This window comes from Bubalus kerabau, chromosome 17 (assembly GCF_029407905.1).
Source record: "Bubalus kerabau isolate K-KA32 ecotype Philippines breed swamp buffalo chromosome 17, PCC_UOA_SB_1v2, whole genome shotgun sequence".
NCBI classification, from domain to species: domain Eukaryota; kingdom Metazoa; phylum Chordata; class Mammalia; order Artiodactyla; family Bovidae; genus Bubalus; species Bubalus kerabau.
In genome coordinates this window covers 62,928,600-62,941,268 of record NC_073640.1, presented here as the reverse complement: position 1 = coordinate 62,941,268, position 12,669 = coordinate 62,928,600, and the positions used below count along the sequence as shown (strand labels likewise).

The window sequence follows — 12,669 nt, the reverse complement described above, 5'->3', positions numbered from 1 at the left end:
TTCTATCATAACTTTCCTTCCAAGGAGCAGTTATTTTTATTTCCTGGCTGCAGTCACCTTTAGCAGTGATTACAGTATTAAACTGTTTCCTTCGCTCGCTGCGCCGCGACGCCGCACCCCTCCCGCCCCTCCGGCCCCTCCCGCCGCGCAGGGACGCCCCGCCCCGCCCCTCCGTGCAGCGAGGTTCCGCCTCACCTTTCAAAGACCCTATGCTGGTCGGGCTTCTCCTCACCAACGACCCCCTGACGGCCCGACCCGGCCTGCTGGCCGGTCAGCTATTTGTCTGCGCTTGCGCGCACCGTGACTCACGCGGAAGCGGAGAGCGGAGAGTGGAGGTCCCAGCGCCGCGTGAGTTTCTGTCTTTGGCGTCAAACCTGCCTCTCGGAGTCTCCTTTTCTTTGTAATCCGGGTCTGAGGGTTGCTACTGACTCTAAATCCCCGCTCCCTCCCCACCACCCCCAGCAAATTCAGACGTCTCCGTAAGCGGTGAAGGGGCGCCTGGCTTTTGGTTTAAAGTCCGCACTGAAGCCGGTTCCTGCTTTTGAAACACTGAAACTCTGCGTTTCTCACCTGTTTCCGGCTTAAAACCGTTTACTGACCTCAAGGACCCCTCTACCCTTTCTGCACCAAATACAATTCTATTAGGCGAGGTGGTTTATTCGCTCCGCGTTCTTCAGCCTCTCCTTCTCGGGCCCTGGAGGCCTCGCCGGCCGCCCCTCTCCGGGAGAGGTCGCGTTCTCTCCCGGGTCCTGGGATTCTGGAGAGCCCGCGCCGCTCCTGAGACCCCCTCCCTCCCAGCCCTCGGTCCTCACGTCTCCTAAGGCCGGTCCTTCTGCCCTTCAGAGTGACCTTTCCCCTGATCCCTGGTTGGGGGAGGTGACCTGAGCCAGCCACGTGACACCCATGGTTCTTCGGCCCCGAAAACCACCCGCTGGAATTTGGCTCTTGCGGGAGGGCCATTCTTATTCAGTCTCCTATCCTGTAAATAGTGGACGGAAGGCGGGATCAGGAGAAGCAGAGACAGCGACTCCTAGAGAAATGGAAAATTGAGAAAAGCATGGACAAGCGATGGCAGTGAAAAGGATTGTGAGGAACTTGGAAGAGACAGCTTCATGAAAGAGAATGAGCCTTGAAGGCAGCGGGTGAGGAAAGGAGAGAAATTCGGAGAAAAGCAGGGTCTCCGGAGAGTTAAGGGTTAGCAACACAGGGAGGTGTGGTTGTTCATTCCGACTCTTTGCGACCCCTTTATCTCCCAGAGTTTTCTCAAATCCATGTCCGTTGAGTCCAGGGATGGTATCTCACCATTTCATCCCCTGCCGCCCCCTTCTATAGCCTTCAAGGGAGAGGGTCTGTAAATCAGGGGTCCCAAAGAGGGCGACAGTGGACAGGTAGTTCTCACAGACAGCCCGCAAAGGGGATACAAGAGTTCGGACCTTGGCTTACAGAGCAACAATATCCTGGTGGGAGAGAAAGGGGACTCCTAGTGATTGGAGGAGCTGAGGAAAAAAGCGAGCTGAAAGGAAGCATAGCCACTTGGGAGTGCCAGAGTTGGAAGGAAGGGAGGGCAGAGATGGAGGAAGAAAGGCAGAAATACAGGGAGACCGAGGATCACCAGGGAGGTTGGAGAGAAAGTAACTTGAAGGCGAACAGATGGCAGAGAGAGGCGGGATAGGAGGCAGGGAAGAAGTAGAGAGAAGGACGGGCACAGCAGGAGAGCAGAGAAAGGGAGACGTAGAAAGAAGTAGGGAAACAGATCAACCAAATGGAGTGGAAATAGCTAGTGTGCAGGTGATGATGGGGACTAGATCCAGAAGAGTGCTGAATCAGTTGGGTAAGAATTATTAAGTCTTTCTTCTTTAAATTATACAGATTAGAATGAGAATTGCAAAACTTCTGTCTGTGAGGCATGTGTATTTTGTAATTATTTGTATTAAAAGAGCATGCATGTGTAGAGCCTGTTGAGGTGCGGGCTGCGGCAGTAACTTGATTCTCTCAGATGTGGGTCACCCCCTTCCCTATTCCTGGTGAGGAGTAGAGGTTATGTGAGAGAAGAAATGGGGCAAGAACTGACTGACTCTTACTACATGATGCCTTTTCAAGGAATTTTAACATGTTCTTTGTGATGGTTTTACTTTTGGCTTTCTGCTTTCTTTACATTTAATTATTTTTGTAGCTTGGGATAAAGATTTGTTAGTTCAATAGCGACTTTCTTGTAAACAGTTCTGGAGATTTGTCTCACTTGGGATAACTTGGATGAATGTAGACAATATTATGGTAAGTGAATTAAGACAGACAGCGAAAGACTGGTATTATATGTCCTTCCATTATATGGAATGTAAAAAAAAAAAAAAAAAGAAACTCACTAGTACCAGAGGGTAGGATGGTGGTCATCTGGGGCTGGAAGGTCGGGAAGATGGCGAGATGTTGGTCAAAAGCTACAGACTTTGAGTTGTGAAATGAGTGCGTCCTGGGGAGGTGTGTGCAGCACGCTGACCGTGGTTAATCCTGTTCTGTTACCGCCTGCTGGGAATGTGTCAGGAGAGTACGTCGTCAGTGTTGTCACCACACACAGAACATGGGGATTTGGACGTGATGGACGTGTTGCTTAGTGGTTTGTTATAAATATTTCATGGTGTACACGTGTCACAGGGTGTATGGTATATGTACACATAACCCTTTCATTAGTCGGTTCTCCCCCATCAGACACTCTCCTCCCCCATCAGACACGCTCCTCAGGTTCTTGTGTGGGGCCTCGCCCCAAGAATGTGCACAGGCCCCAGATGATTCCGATCTGGATCCTGCATTGAGCACCAGGGCTCTTAGCCTCCACTTCTGAGACTCAGATCACGCCCTGGGAGATGGGAGGGCGCTCTGCTCTCAATGGGGCTGGACCAGGGCCTGCTGTGTGACCTGAAGGGCATCGTGTGGTCATCGGAGGTGACCCTGCTGCTGTGTGCATGATGCCTCACCAGGAGGGGAGTGTTATCTGAGGGAAAGTGTGGGAAAGTCCCGTGTTGGTCTCTGTGCGGGAGTTGGCTGTCCTGAGTACCTCCTGAGACAGTGGGCACAGAGGACTGTCTGTTCCCCATGGTGGGGGCTTCCCTGTGTGTGTGGTTGGGGCTCAGGAAGGGGATTTGTTGGGTCTAAACATTAAATAGCATGTTTTCCACCTTCTTGATACCCCATTAAGACTCGTGTTACTTGAGGAAGCCCAGAAGAGGAGGAAGAGGAAAGAATAGGAGTCAGGCATGGCTCTTTCTCAGGTAAGGTCATATTCTTAGTGGATTCTCAGTTTGTCCTTCCTGAAATGCCCTTCCCTGGACTCGCTAATCGTGTCTGACTCTGAAGTATCCTGTTTGAGTCCTATATATGCACACTCACCCGGGGCCTTTCCCTCAGGCTTTGTCATCTCCACTTAGATCTCATCTCCCCATGACCCGGTGACCTGGCCCTTGTGAGGAGGCTCCCCTGGGCACCGTCCTGGGCAGGGCTTCACACCCATGGGTTGGAGATGGAGTTTCAGTGCTGTTGGGCAGCAGGGATTGCTTAGGGCCCATCTCGATTCCCTGTCTGCCTTCTGTCAACCAGGATAAGGAAGCTGCATGCTAGACATAAGGTATTAACATGCACAGTACCTGCTAAAATCTGGAAAAGAGGCCAACAAGGGGAAATCAGATCTGAATTTTTATAGGACATTTAAAACTAAATGAGGACCTCCGTGAAAATCTGAAGTGTTTGGAAATGGAATGGAAAGTTCAGAAACAAACCTCAGGTCTAGAGAGTGTTTTATTACAGCGTCTACTTTAAACTATGAAATATAGTTTGCTAATTATTTTTTCTTCTTTTTTGGCCATACGATGCAGGGTCTTAGTTTCCTGAGGAGGCATTAAACCCGAAACCCAGTGGTGGAAGTGTGGGATCTTAACCAGTGAACTGACAGGGAATTCCCCCAACTTTCCCAATCTTCATGCAATATTTGGTCATGGAGTAAAAAGATACACATTGGATTTTGTTAATAACTACATCCCTTACGTTAAGGATAAAATCATATTACTATTTTTTTTTAATATATTTAAAAATATATATATCGGCTGTACTGATCTTCAATGCAGCAGTGGCTTTTATCTAGTTCTGGTGTGTGGTGGCCACTCTTTAGCTGCAGTGTATGAGTTTCTCATTACGGTGGCTTTTCTTATCTTGCAACACAGACTGTAGAGCGTGCTGGCTTCAGTAATTTCACCAGCTGGGCTCTACAGCTCTTGCTCAGAAATTGAGGCTCATGGGCTTAGTTGCCCCTCAGCATGTGGGATCTTATCAGATCAGGCGCCACTCATATTATTTTTTAAATCTGTATATTATTTTCTGTTTGTATTAATTTTTTTTTTTTTTGAGCTAGTATAAGATAATGTTGAGGACTTCCCTGGTGGTACAGTGACTAAGAATGTGCCTGCCAATGTAGGGTGCATGGGTTCCACCGCAGGGCCAGGAAGATGCCTCAGAGCAACTAAGCCCATGCGCCACAACTACTGACTGTGTTCTACAGCCCGGGGGCCATAACTCCTGAAGCCCACACACTGTAGAGCATGTGCTCAAAAACAAGAGAAGCCGGATTGAGAAGTCCGGGCATTGCAGCCGTAAGTACAGAAAGCGTGCTCACAGCAACAAAGACCCAGCAAAACCAAAATAAATAAGCTTTAAAAAAGACAGAGAATGCTGACAAATTACTGAAGTGCAATTGATTCCTTTTTAATGTCCCAAAGATGCTGAAATACACATGAATAAAAGAAGACAGGAGTATCATCCCAGAATGTGTCAAAAGGCATCTTTTTGGAGAAGGGAACCGCCACCCACTCCAGTATTCTTGCCTGAAAATCCCATGAACAGAGGAGCATAGCAGGCTACCATGAGGTTGCAAAGAGTCTGAACTGACTGAGTATCTAAACAATAAAAACCTCCACACACTGGAGAGTGAGCTCTGAAAAACAAATCTAAACCTCTGATTTACCTCCTGCAGATTCTTCCAAGTGACTTCCAGGTACTTTTGGAATAAAGTCCTAAATCCAAAGACCTTGTAGAAAGCAGCCTCTACCTGGCATCACCCCTCTTTTTGCCACGTCCCAGTCAGACTGACTGGCTTTCTGTTCACTAAATATCTTCCTGCCTCAGAGCCAGCACTCAGGCTGTACTACCTGGTTGCATCACTCTTCCACTTCCCACCTTGCCAATCCACGTGTTTCTTCTTCACAGATACCTTGTCTGATTTATCAATGTAGGTCAAGACTTTCTGTTGAATCTTCTCTTAGCACCAGGCCTGTTTCAGAGCACATATAACGATAGTGATGTTAAAATTATGGATGTAATTGGCTGGCTGGCTGCTAGATGGTAAGCTCCATCACGTTCACTGCTATATTCCCACTTTGGGGTCCAGAGTTGACGCTCAGTAAATTTTGATTGAAAGAAAAAAGTAAAGACAACTCTTCCTTGTTTCAACCAGTTGTGTGTTTATGTGTGCATGTGTGAGTGCATGGATCTGTAATTCCCTGGTTTTATTACAGAACATCATCTCATAAATACGTTTTATGCTTTGTAGCAGTTGAAATTGTATCTTAAGTGTTTTCCATGGCCTTAAGTTTTTTCTACTTCAGCACATGAGTGATGGAAATAGTGGTAAGATTATTGACATTGTGTGGGTTGGTGGGGAGAGGGGGTGACCCTATACAGTAACCATTTATCTGATAGTCATGTCTGCCTCTTTGTGATCCAATAGACCATAGCCCTTCAGGCTCCTCTGTCCCTGAAATTCTCCAGGCAAGAATACAGGAGTGGATTGCAATGCCCTCCTCGAGGGGGATCTTCCCCATGCAGATATCAGCCCCATGTCACCTCCATTGCAGGCAGATTCTTTACTGCTGAGCCTCTGGGGAAGCCCAGATACCTACATATTATACTGTATATTATACTCTTCTCTGGCATTCAGAAGGAGGCAGATAGTAAATTAATTTGTGAATATTTTTCTCTCTGTCTATAATGTCCATCATTTCTTGGCTGACAAAAGATCTGGGATTCTACACCTTCATTGCTCTTCAGCTTTCTTGAACTTGTTTCAGGTATTCTCAGAAAACTCTCTGTGGATGCACTTTCCTGCTCTGGTACTTAACTCATTGGTTCCTTAGGTTCAGTTGTCTCTCCCAACCACCTGACCTCAGGTGCTGTTGCCTCATTTCTTAACTGTTTGATCTGAGCAATTCCTTAGAATGACAAAGTTTTCTCCCCAGTAAGATGGACACGCATCTTTCTCTAATGTGCTGTCATGTTGATGATAAGTTCCTCCGTATAAAGTCTTTAGAGTAATGCTTCGTGTGTAGGACGTGCTGAAACACCTGTCATCAGTGTGATGATGTCATAATCATCACAGTGTGTGTTCTTTTAAAGCCACTGTGGACTTTGTCGTCTCTGAGGACACCAGTCTTGTTATAACTCATCTAGATAGTGAATATCACTTAGTGTGTAGAGTGTAACAATTCTGCCTAGACAACTCACTGATTGAATTTTATTTGTATATTCTTCATGTATTGTCCACACAAGTAACAAATTCATATTGATTGGAAGATGTCATACTCTTATGAAACAACCTGGAGGCCCACAGTTTGTTCCAAATAGCTTTTAATGGATCTGTCATAATATTACAGTACCTGAATTAACCCTTATCCCTCTCACCTTTTCTCATTTCATGTGAAAATAAGAATCCTCCTCAGCGCCTGTTAGTGAAATGTGCTTTCATTTCAGACACAGTTGACCATCAAGGATGTGGACATCAAGTTCACTCCAGAGGAGTGGGAATGCCTGGACCCTGCTCAGAGGGCCTTGTACTGGGACGTGATGGTGGAGACCTACAGGAACTTGCTGTCTGTGGGTGAGGATCACATCCCTGTGAAGTTGGAATCTGGTTTGGGGTATCTCTGTATTTTCCCTCTGTGTCTCTTGGGAGCCCCTGTTTTGCTTGACTGAGTTCGTAGCCTTGTTGATTCAGACTTCAAAAAATTTCGTGATTGGCATCAGGAATTTAAGCTTGTCCTTTCTTCAGGTAATCTGCCCACTGTATGATACACAGTTTTCCACAGATTGAGTATTTATAAAGCTGATTTTGATCTTTGAAATATCCAATTCCCTATTTTCTACTCCTGTGTTCTTGGTTCAGTAGTTCTTGGAAAGGAACTAGATACATGGATGCCTGTGTGCTCAGTTGGTACAGTCGTGCCTGACTCTTTGCAACCCAGTGGACTGTAGCCCTCCAGGCTCCTCTGTCCATGAGATTCTCCCAGCAAGAATGCTGGAGTGAGTTGCCATGCCCTCTTCCAGGGAATCTTCCCCACATGGGGATGGAACCCACATCTCCTGCATGGCAGGTGGATACTTTACCTTTGAGCCTCAGGGAAGCCCAGGTATCTGCATATTATACTTTATATTATACTGTTTCCTGTGCATTCAGAAGGACGCCGATAGTAAATTAATTTGTGAATATTTTTCTGTCCATCTGTAATGTCCATCACTTCTTGGCTGATGAAAGAGGTGGGATTTTACACCTAGCAATGCAGGAGGCACAGGGTCTAGGTCCTCTCTAAAGCAGGCCTCTGAGCTTGCTTCTAACCTGGCTGGACACTGCCCTGACTGTGAGTGTCCTGACTGCCTGCTGTGAGTGCAAGGCTTGCAGCACCAGAGATAAGACAGGGGACAAATATTGAGATTGTCGAGCCCTTGGGGGGCCCTGGCCTACTCAGCTGCAGGCTTAACAATATTGTAAGTTTTGTAAGACAAACAAATAGCATTAACATGCAACCAGAGCTGCTATTTGCTCACAGGTTCCTGATGATATCAGTTAGCGTCCTGGGATTATAAATGGAAACCCAAAACTGCAATCTTTGAAGTCTCACCCATGGCTGTAACAGGCTGCCTGGGATCTTTTCTTCACTTGGTCTCTAGTTGCGCTGTACCGCAGGACTTCCCAGCGCTGTTTGAGTCTGGATGTTGGTCAGAACCCAATTTGGTGTTGTATCTTCTGCTGTTTCTACTTCTCTTTGCTTTTATTGTTAGCATATTGAAAGTTAGCTAGATGATTCTATAATAAGAATTTGTGTTATTTATTTCTACAGAATGAATGGCTTATTTTGTTAACAAATCTTTGAACCTGAGACGAAAGTGACAACTTCTGCAAAACTTTGATTGGCCCTGTGAGCAGTATTTGTGTGACAAAATGCCACTCTGTAAGAATAAAGAGGTTAAGGTTGATGAAGTTTTTGTTCCCTAATGCAAAGATTTGCCTTTCTACTAGTTAGCTAATACATGGGACGTCTTCACTGGATGGTGTGAGAATTGGAACCTTAAATTAAAGAGGGCTGTACCCTTAGAAGTTACTGAATAAACATTCTGCTTTGCTGGATGAGAGGCTAAATCCTCTCTCCTACCATGAGGTACATAAAATGAAAGTGAAAGTCACTCAGTCGTGTTGGACTCCTTGCGACCCCATGGACTATAGAGTCCATGGAATTCTCCAGGCCAGAATACTGGGATGAGTCACCTTTCCCTTCTCTATGGGATCTTCCCAACCCAGGAATCGAACCCAGACTTCCAAATTGCAGGAGGATTCTTCACCAGCTGAGCCTCTGTCATCCCCTTCTCCTCCTACCTTCAATCTTTCCCAACATCAGGGTCTTTTCCAATGAGCCGGTTGTTTGCATCAGGTGGCCAAAGTATTGGAATTTCAGCTTCGGCATAAGTTATAAGGGCTACTCTCTAGTTGCACATGCGGGCCCCTCATGCCAGTACTTTCTCTTTTTGTGGTATGTAGGCTCTGTGCGTGTGCTCAGGAGTTGTGAATCCTGAACTTGAGAGTACAGGATCTTCAGTTGGGGCCCACAGGCTTAGTTGCTCCGAGGCATGTGGGAACTTCCTGGATCAGGTGTGTGCCTTGCATCAGCAGGCAGATTATTCACCTCTGAGCCACAGGGAGGCCCCAAAACTTGTTCCTTTACATGTATCTTGGAGCCAATGAACTGAGTAAATTAAGGTTACTGTATAGAACGGCAATTGCAATATTGAATGGCCATTATTTAAGCAGAGAATGTTTCATTTATTAATTCTTTGTTATTTAAAGATGAAGGTCTTTATGTTTTACACAGTATAACTGACATAAAACGCTTCTAGTTATAAAATGCCTGTATGTGTATCTACGAATAGATTTATAGGAGGTATTTAGAAAAGTGTTCTTTCTTTCTTTTTTTTTTTTTAATTGGGAATTCCCTGACAGTCCAGTGGATAGGATTCAGCACTTTCACTGCAATGATTTTGGTTTTAATCCATGGTCAGGGAACTAAGATCTCATAAGCCCCATGATGTGGGGGGGCAGGGAGACTTTTTTTTTTTTTTTAACAAATTCTTTATTTTCACTATGCAGTATTTGTTGAACAGTTGTCAACTGCCATTTATCTTTTACAATATTCATTAGAATACTTCTTTTGGATTATTTACCATTACACTGTATTTCCTCTTTGATCCTTGCTTACTTAGTCCTGTCTGACTCTTTGTGATCTCATGGACTGTAGCCCTCCAGTCTCCCTGTCAATGGATTTTTACTGTTTTTTTTCTCCTCAGTTATGAGACAGAAGAGTATTTACTACCAAGTAGAATGAGCTTTGAGGTCATGGTGGGAAAATAACTTTTTCTATGAGGCCTGACACGAGTTTGCATAAAATGAATGTTTTCCTGATTCTGTCTTTGAAACTTGGCTACCCTAAAATTAATTTGAATTCTATGTGATTGCTGTTTTTTTTTTTAGAATTCTTTTCCTTTAGTGTTCCTTATATTTTTAAGTTAATAATTGGGAAGATTAATAATTCAGTTCAGGATGGGTATGACTTTTGGTATAATATCATGTGCTCAACATAAAAGAATTTATTTATGAATTGTAATTAATAGGATACCTATGGTTCTTTATATCTTGTAGGTTTGTCTCGTATACATATGACCAAGAAATTACAAGCAAAAGGAAACAGTGGGAAAGGAGAAATTTTGCAAAGAGTGATGTTTGGAAGAGCTGAAACCTATGAAACCAAAGATTATTTCCTCAGGAAGATACAGGAAACTGTGCATGGTTTTGAGAGTCTCTGGACAGCTGCTGAAAGAAATGACAAAGGAATGTCTATATCCCATAACAGAAACCTCACTGGTGGAAGAGATCATCAGAGTAGAAATGATGTAGGAGATAAGCCTATTGAAATGCACAAATCAAGCTTTCATGATGAATTGCAGATGCTTCAGTCTGAAGAGACACTTTTTGAATGTAGTCAAGTTGTGATGAATATCAACAGTAGTGCCTCAGGTTTGCCACCTCAGAGAACATGTAGTGTCCATAAAGGCATTTCTCATAAACATGAGAGTGCTGTTATGCATTCCTCGGAACTGGCACCAGACCAGGAATCACACAAGAAAAAATCTTACAAATGTAATGAGTGTGATATAATGTTTCTTCAGGACTCAGAACTCACTAGACATCAAAGAATCCATACAGGAAGAAAACCATATAAAGGTGACGTGTGTGGCAAGGCCCTTAATGATAATGTGAGCCTTGCAGTTCATCAGAGAAATCATACTGGAGTGAAGCCATATACATGTGATGTGTGTGGAAAGGCCTTTACTCGCAGAGAAAGCTGTGCACTTCATCAGATCCTTCATACTGGAGAGAAACCATATAAATGTGATGTGTGTGGAAAGGCCTTTACTTACAAAAAAAGCCATGCACTTCATCAGACCCTTCATACTGGAGAGAAACCATATAAATGTGATGTGTGTGGAAAGACTTTTACTCGCAAAGAAAGCCGTGCAGTTCATCAGATCCTTCATACTGGAGAGAAACCATATAAATGTGAAGTATGTGGCCATGGCTATACTCGAAGCACACATCTTGCAATTCATCAGAGGGTTCATACCAGAGAGAAACCATATACGTGTGATGTATGTGGCAAGGCCTTTAGTGTAAATGGAAGCCTTACATATCATCGGAAAATTCATTCTGGACAGAAACCATATAAATGTGATGTATGTGGCAAGGCCTTTAGTGTAAATGGAAGCTTTACATATCATCGGAAAATTCATACTGGAGAGAAACCATATAAATGTGATGTATGTGGTAAGGCCTTTAAGGTAAATGGAAGCCTTACATCTCATCGGAAAATTCATTCTGGAGAAAAACCATATAAATGTGATGTATGTGGCAAGGCCTTTAGTGTAAATGGAAGCTTTACATCTCATCGGAAAATTCATTCTGGAGAGAAACCATATAAATGTGATGTATGTGGCAAGGCCTTTAGTGTAAATGGAAGCCTTACATATCATCAAAGAATTCATACTGGAGAGAAACCATATAAATGTGATTGTGGTAAGGCCTTTAGTTTCAGTGCAAGCCTTGCAGTTCATCGAAGAATTCATACTGGAGAGAAACCATATAAATGTGATGTATGTGGTAAGGCCTTTAGTGTAAATGGAAGCTTTACATATCATCAGAAAATTCATACTGGAGAGAAACCATATAAATGTGATGTATGTGGTAAGGCCTTTAGTGTAAATGGAAGACTTAAATCTCATCGGAATATTCATACTGGAGAGAAACCATATAAATGTGATGTATGTGGTAAGGCCTTTAGTGTAAATGGACGCCTTACATATCATCGGAAAATTCATACTGGAGAGAAACCAGATAAATGTGATGTATGTGGTAAGGCCTTTAAGGTAAATGGAAGCCTTACATATCATCGGAAAATTCATTCTGGACAGAAACCATATAAATGTGATGTATGTGGTAAGGCCTTTAGTGTAAATGGAAGCCTTACATATCATCGAAAAATTCATACTGGAGAGAAACCATATAAATGTGATGTATGTGGTAAGGCCTTTAAGGTAAATGGAAGCCTTACATCTCATCGGAAAATTCATTCTGGACAGAAACCATATAAATGTGATGTATGTGGCAAGGCCTTTAGTTTCAATGCAAGCCTTGCAGTTCATCGAAGAATTCATACTGGAGAGAAACCATATAAGTGTGTTGTGTGTGGAAAGGCCTTTAGACAAACTGCATCCTTTGCAGTTCATCGAAGAATTCATTCTGGAGAGAAGCTGAAAGGGTAACATGCAGGAAGGACAGGGGTCTCCAAACAGAGGAAATAGGCTGCAAGTGTCTCTTAAAATTCTGTGTTGCTATGATGACACCTGGTTCCACCTGAACTTAACTTTTCTCTAACCTCGAGCTAAACCTCAAGCATTTTTCTTACAGAAATGTTTTTCTTAAGCTATGTTAATTAAACTATATATTTGCTTTGGAATTGGCCTTTCTTCAGAATGATTCTTCCTAAGACTATCATCAAACCATGGGCTGATGATAGCTCAACAAAACAGTATTCGTATCAGTTTTATGGCTGGGGGATGACACATCTCTTGCCATCCTATCTCAAAAATGCATATTGTGGGAGAGGGGCCTGCTGAAACTCCCTCAGCCTTGAGGTGTCTCTCTTATCTGATGAATAACTTTCTAACCGACATAAAACAGCTTGCTAAAACTAGCAGGGGGGCACTCTCCATCCCCCTTCTGATGTATATGTCAGAAGCTTTCTCTGTCCCCTT

General features: G+C 43.8%; 1 protein-coding gene across 8 annotated transcripts; it reads left to right on the top strand.

The window, feature by feature from the left end:
* The first annotated feature begins 209 nt into the window (after window positions 1-209).
* LOC129632464 (zinc finger protein 160-like) lies at window positions 210-12,371 on the top strand. 8 transcript variants are annotated; one of them, XM_055554100.1, is made up of 6 exons: window positions 222-348; window positions 990-1,142; window positions 3,191-3,263; window positions 4,544-4,634; window positions 6,787-6,913; window positions 10,001-12,371. In XM_055554100.1, exons 4-6 carry the CDS (start codon window positions 4,584-4,586, stop codon window positions 12,175-12,177), a joined length of 2,355 nt encoding a protein of 784 aa, XP_055410075.1. In that variant the 5' UTR covers window positions 222-348; window positions 990-1,142; window positions 3,191-3,263; window positions 4,544-4,583; the 3' UTR covers window positions 12,178-12,371. The 8 variants fall into 8 exon arrangements, with proteins under 8 accessions (XP_055410078.1, XP_055410082.1, XP_055410075.1 ...); XM_055554102.1 differs by lacking the exon at window positions 4,544-4,634 and having other exon boundaries at window positions 223-348; XM_055554101.1 differs by lacking the exon at window positions 990-1,142 and having other exon boundaries at window positions 308-348.
* Window positions 12,372-12,669: the final 298 nt, after the last annotated feature.

Bases quoted from the DNA above. Each gene is read 5' to 3' on its own strand.
- LOC129632464 (XM_055554100.1), top strand. From the start codon at position 4,584: ATGTGCTCAAAAACAAGAGAAGCCGGATTGAGAAGTCCGGGCATTGCA. The intron at 4,635-6,786 runs GTAAGTACAGAA...CTTTCATTTCAG, and splicing joins GAAGTCCGGGCATTGCAGCC to ACACAGTTGACCATCAAGGA. The intron at 6,914-10,000 runs GTGAGGATCACA...TATATCTTGTAG, and splicing joins CAGGAACTTGCTGTCTGTGG to GTTTGTCTCGTATACATATG.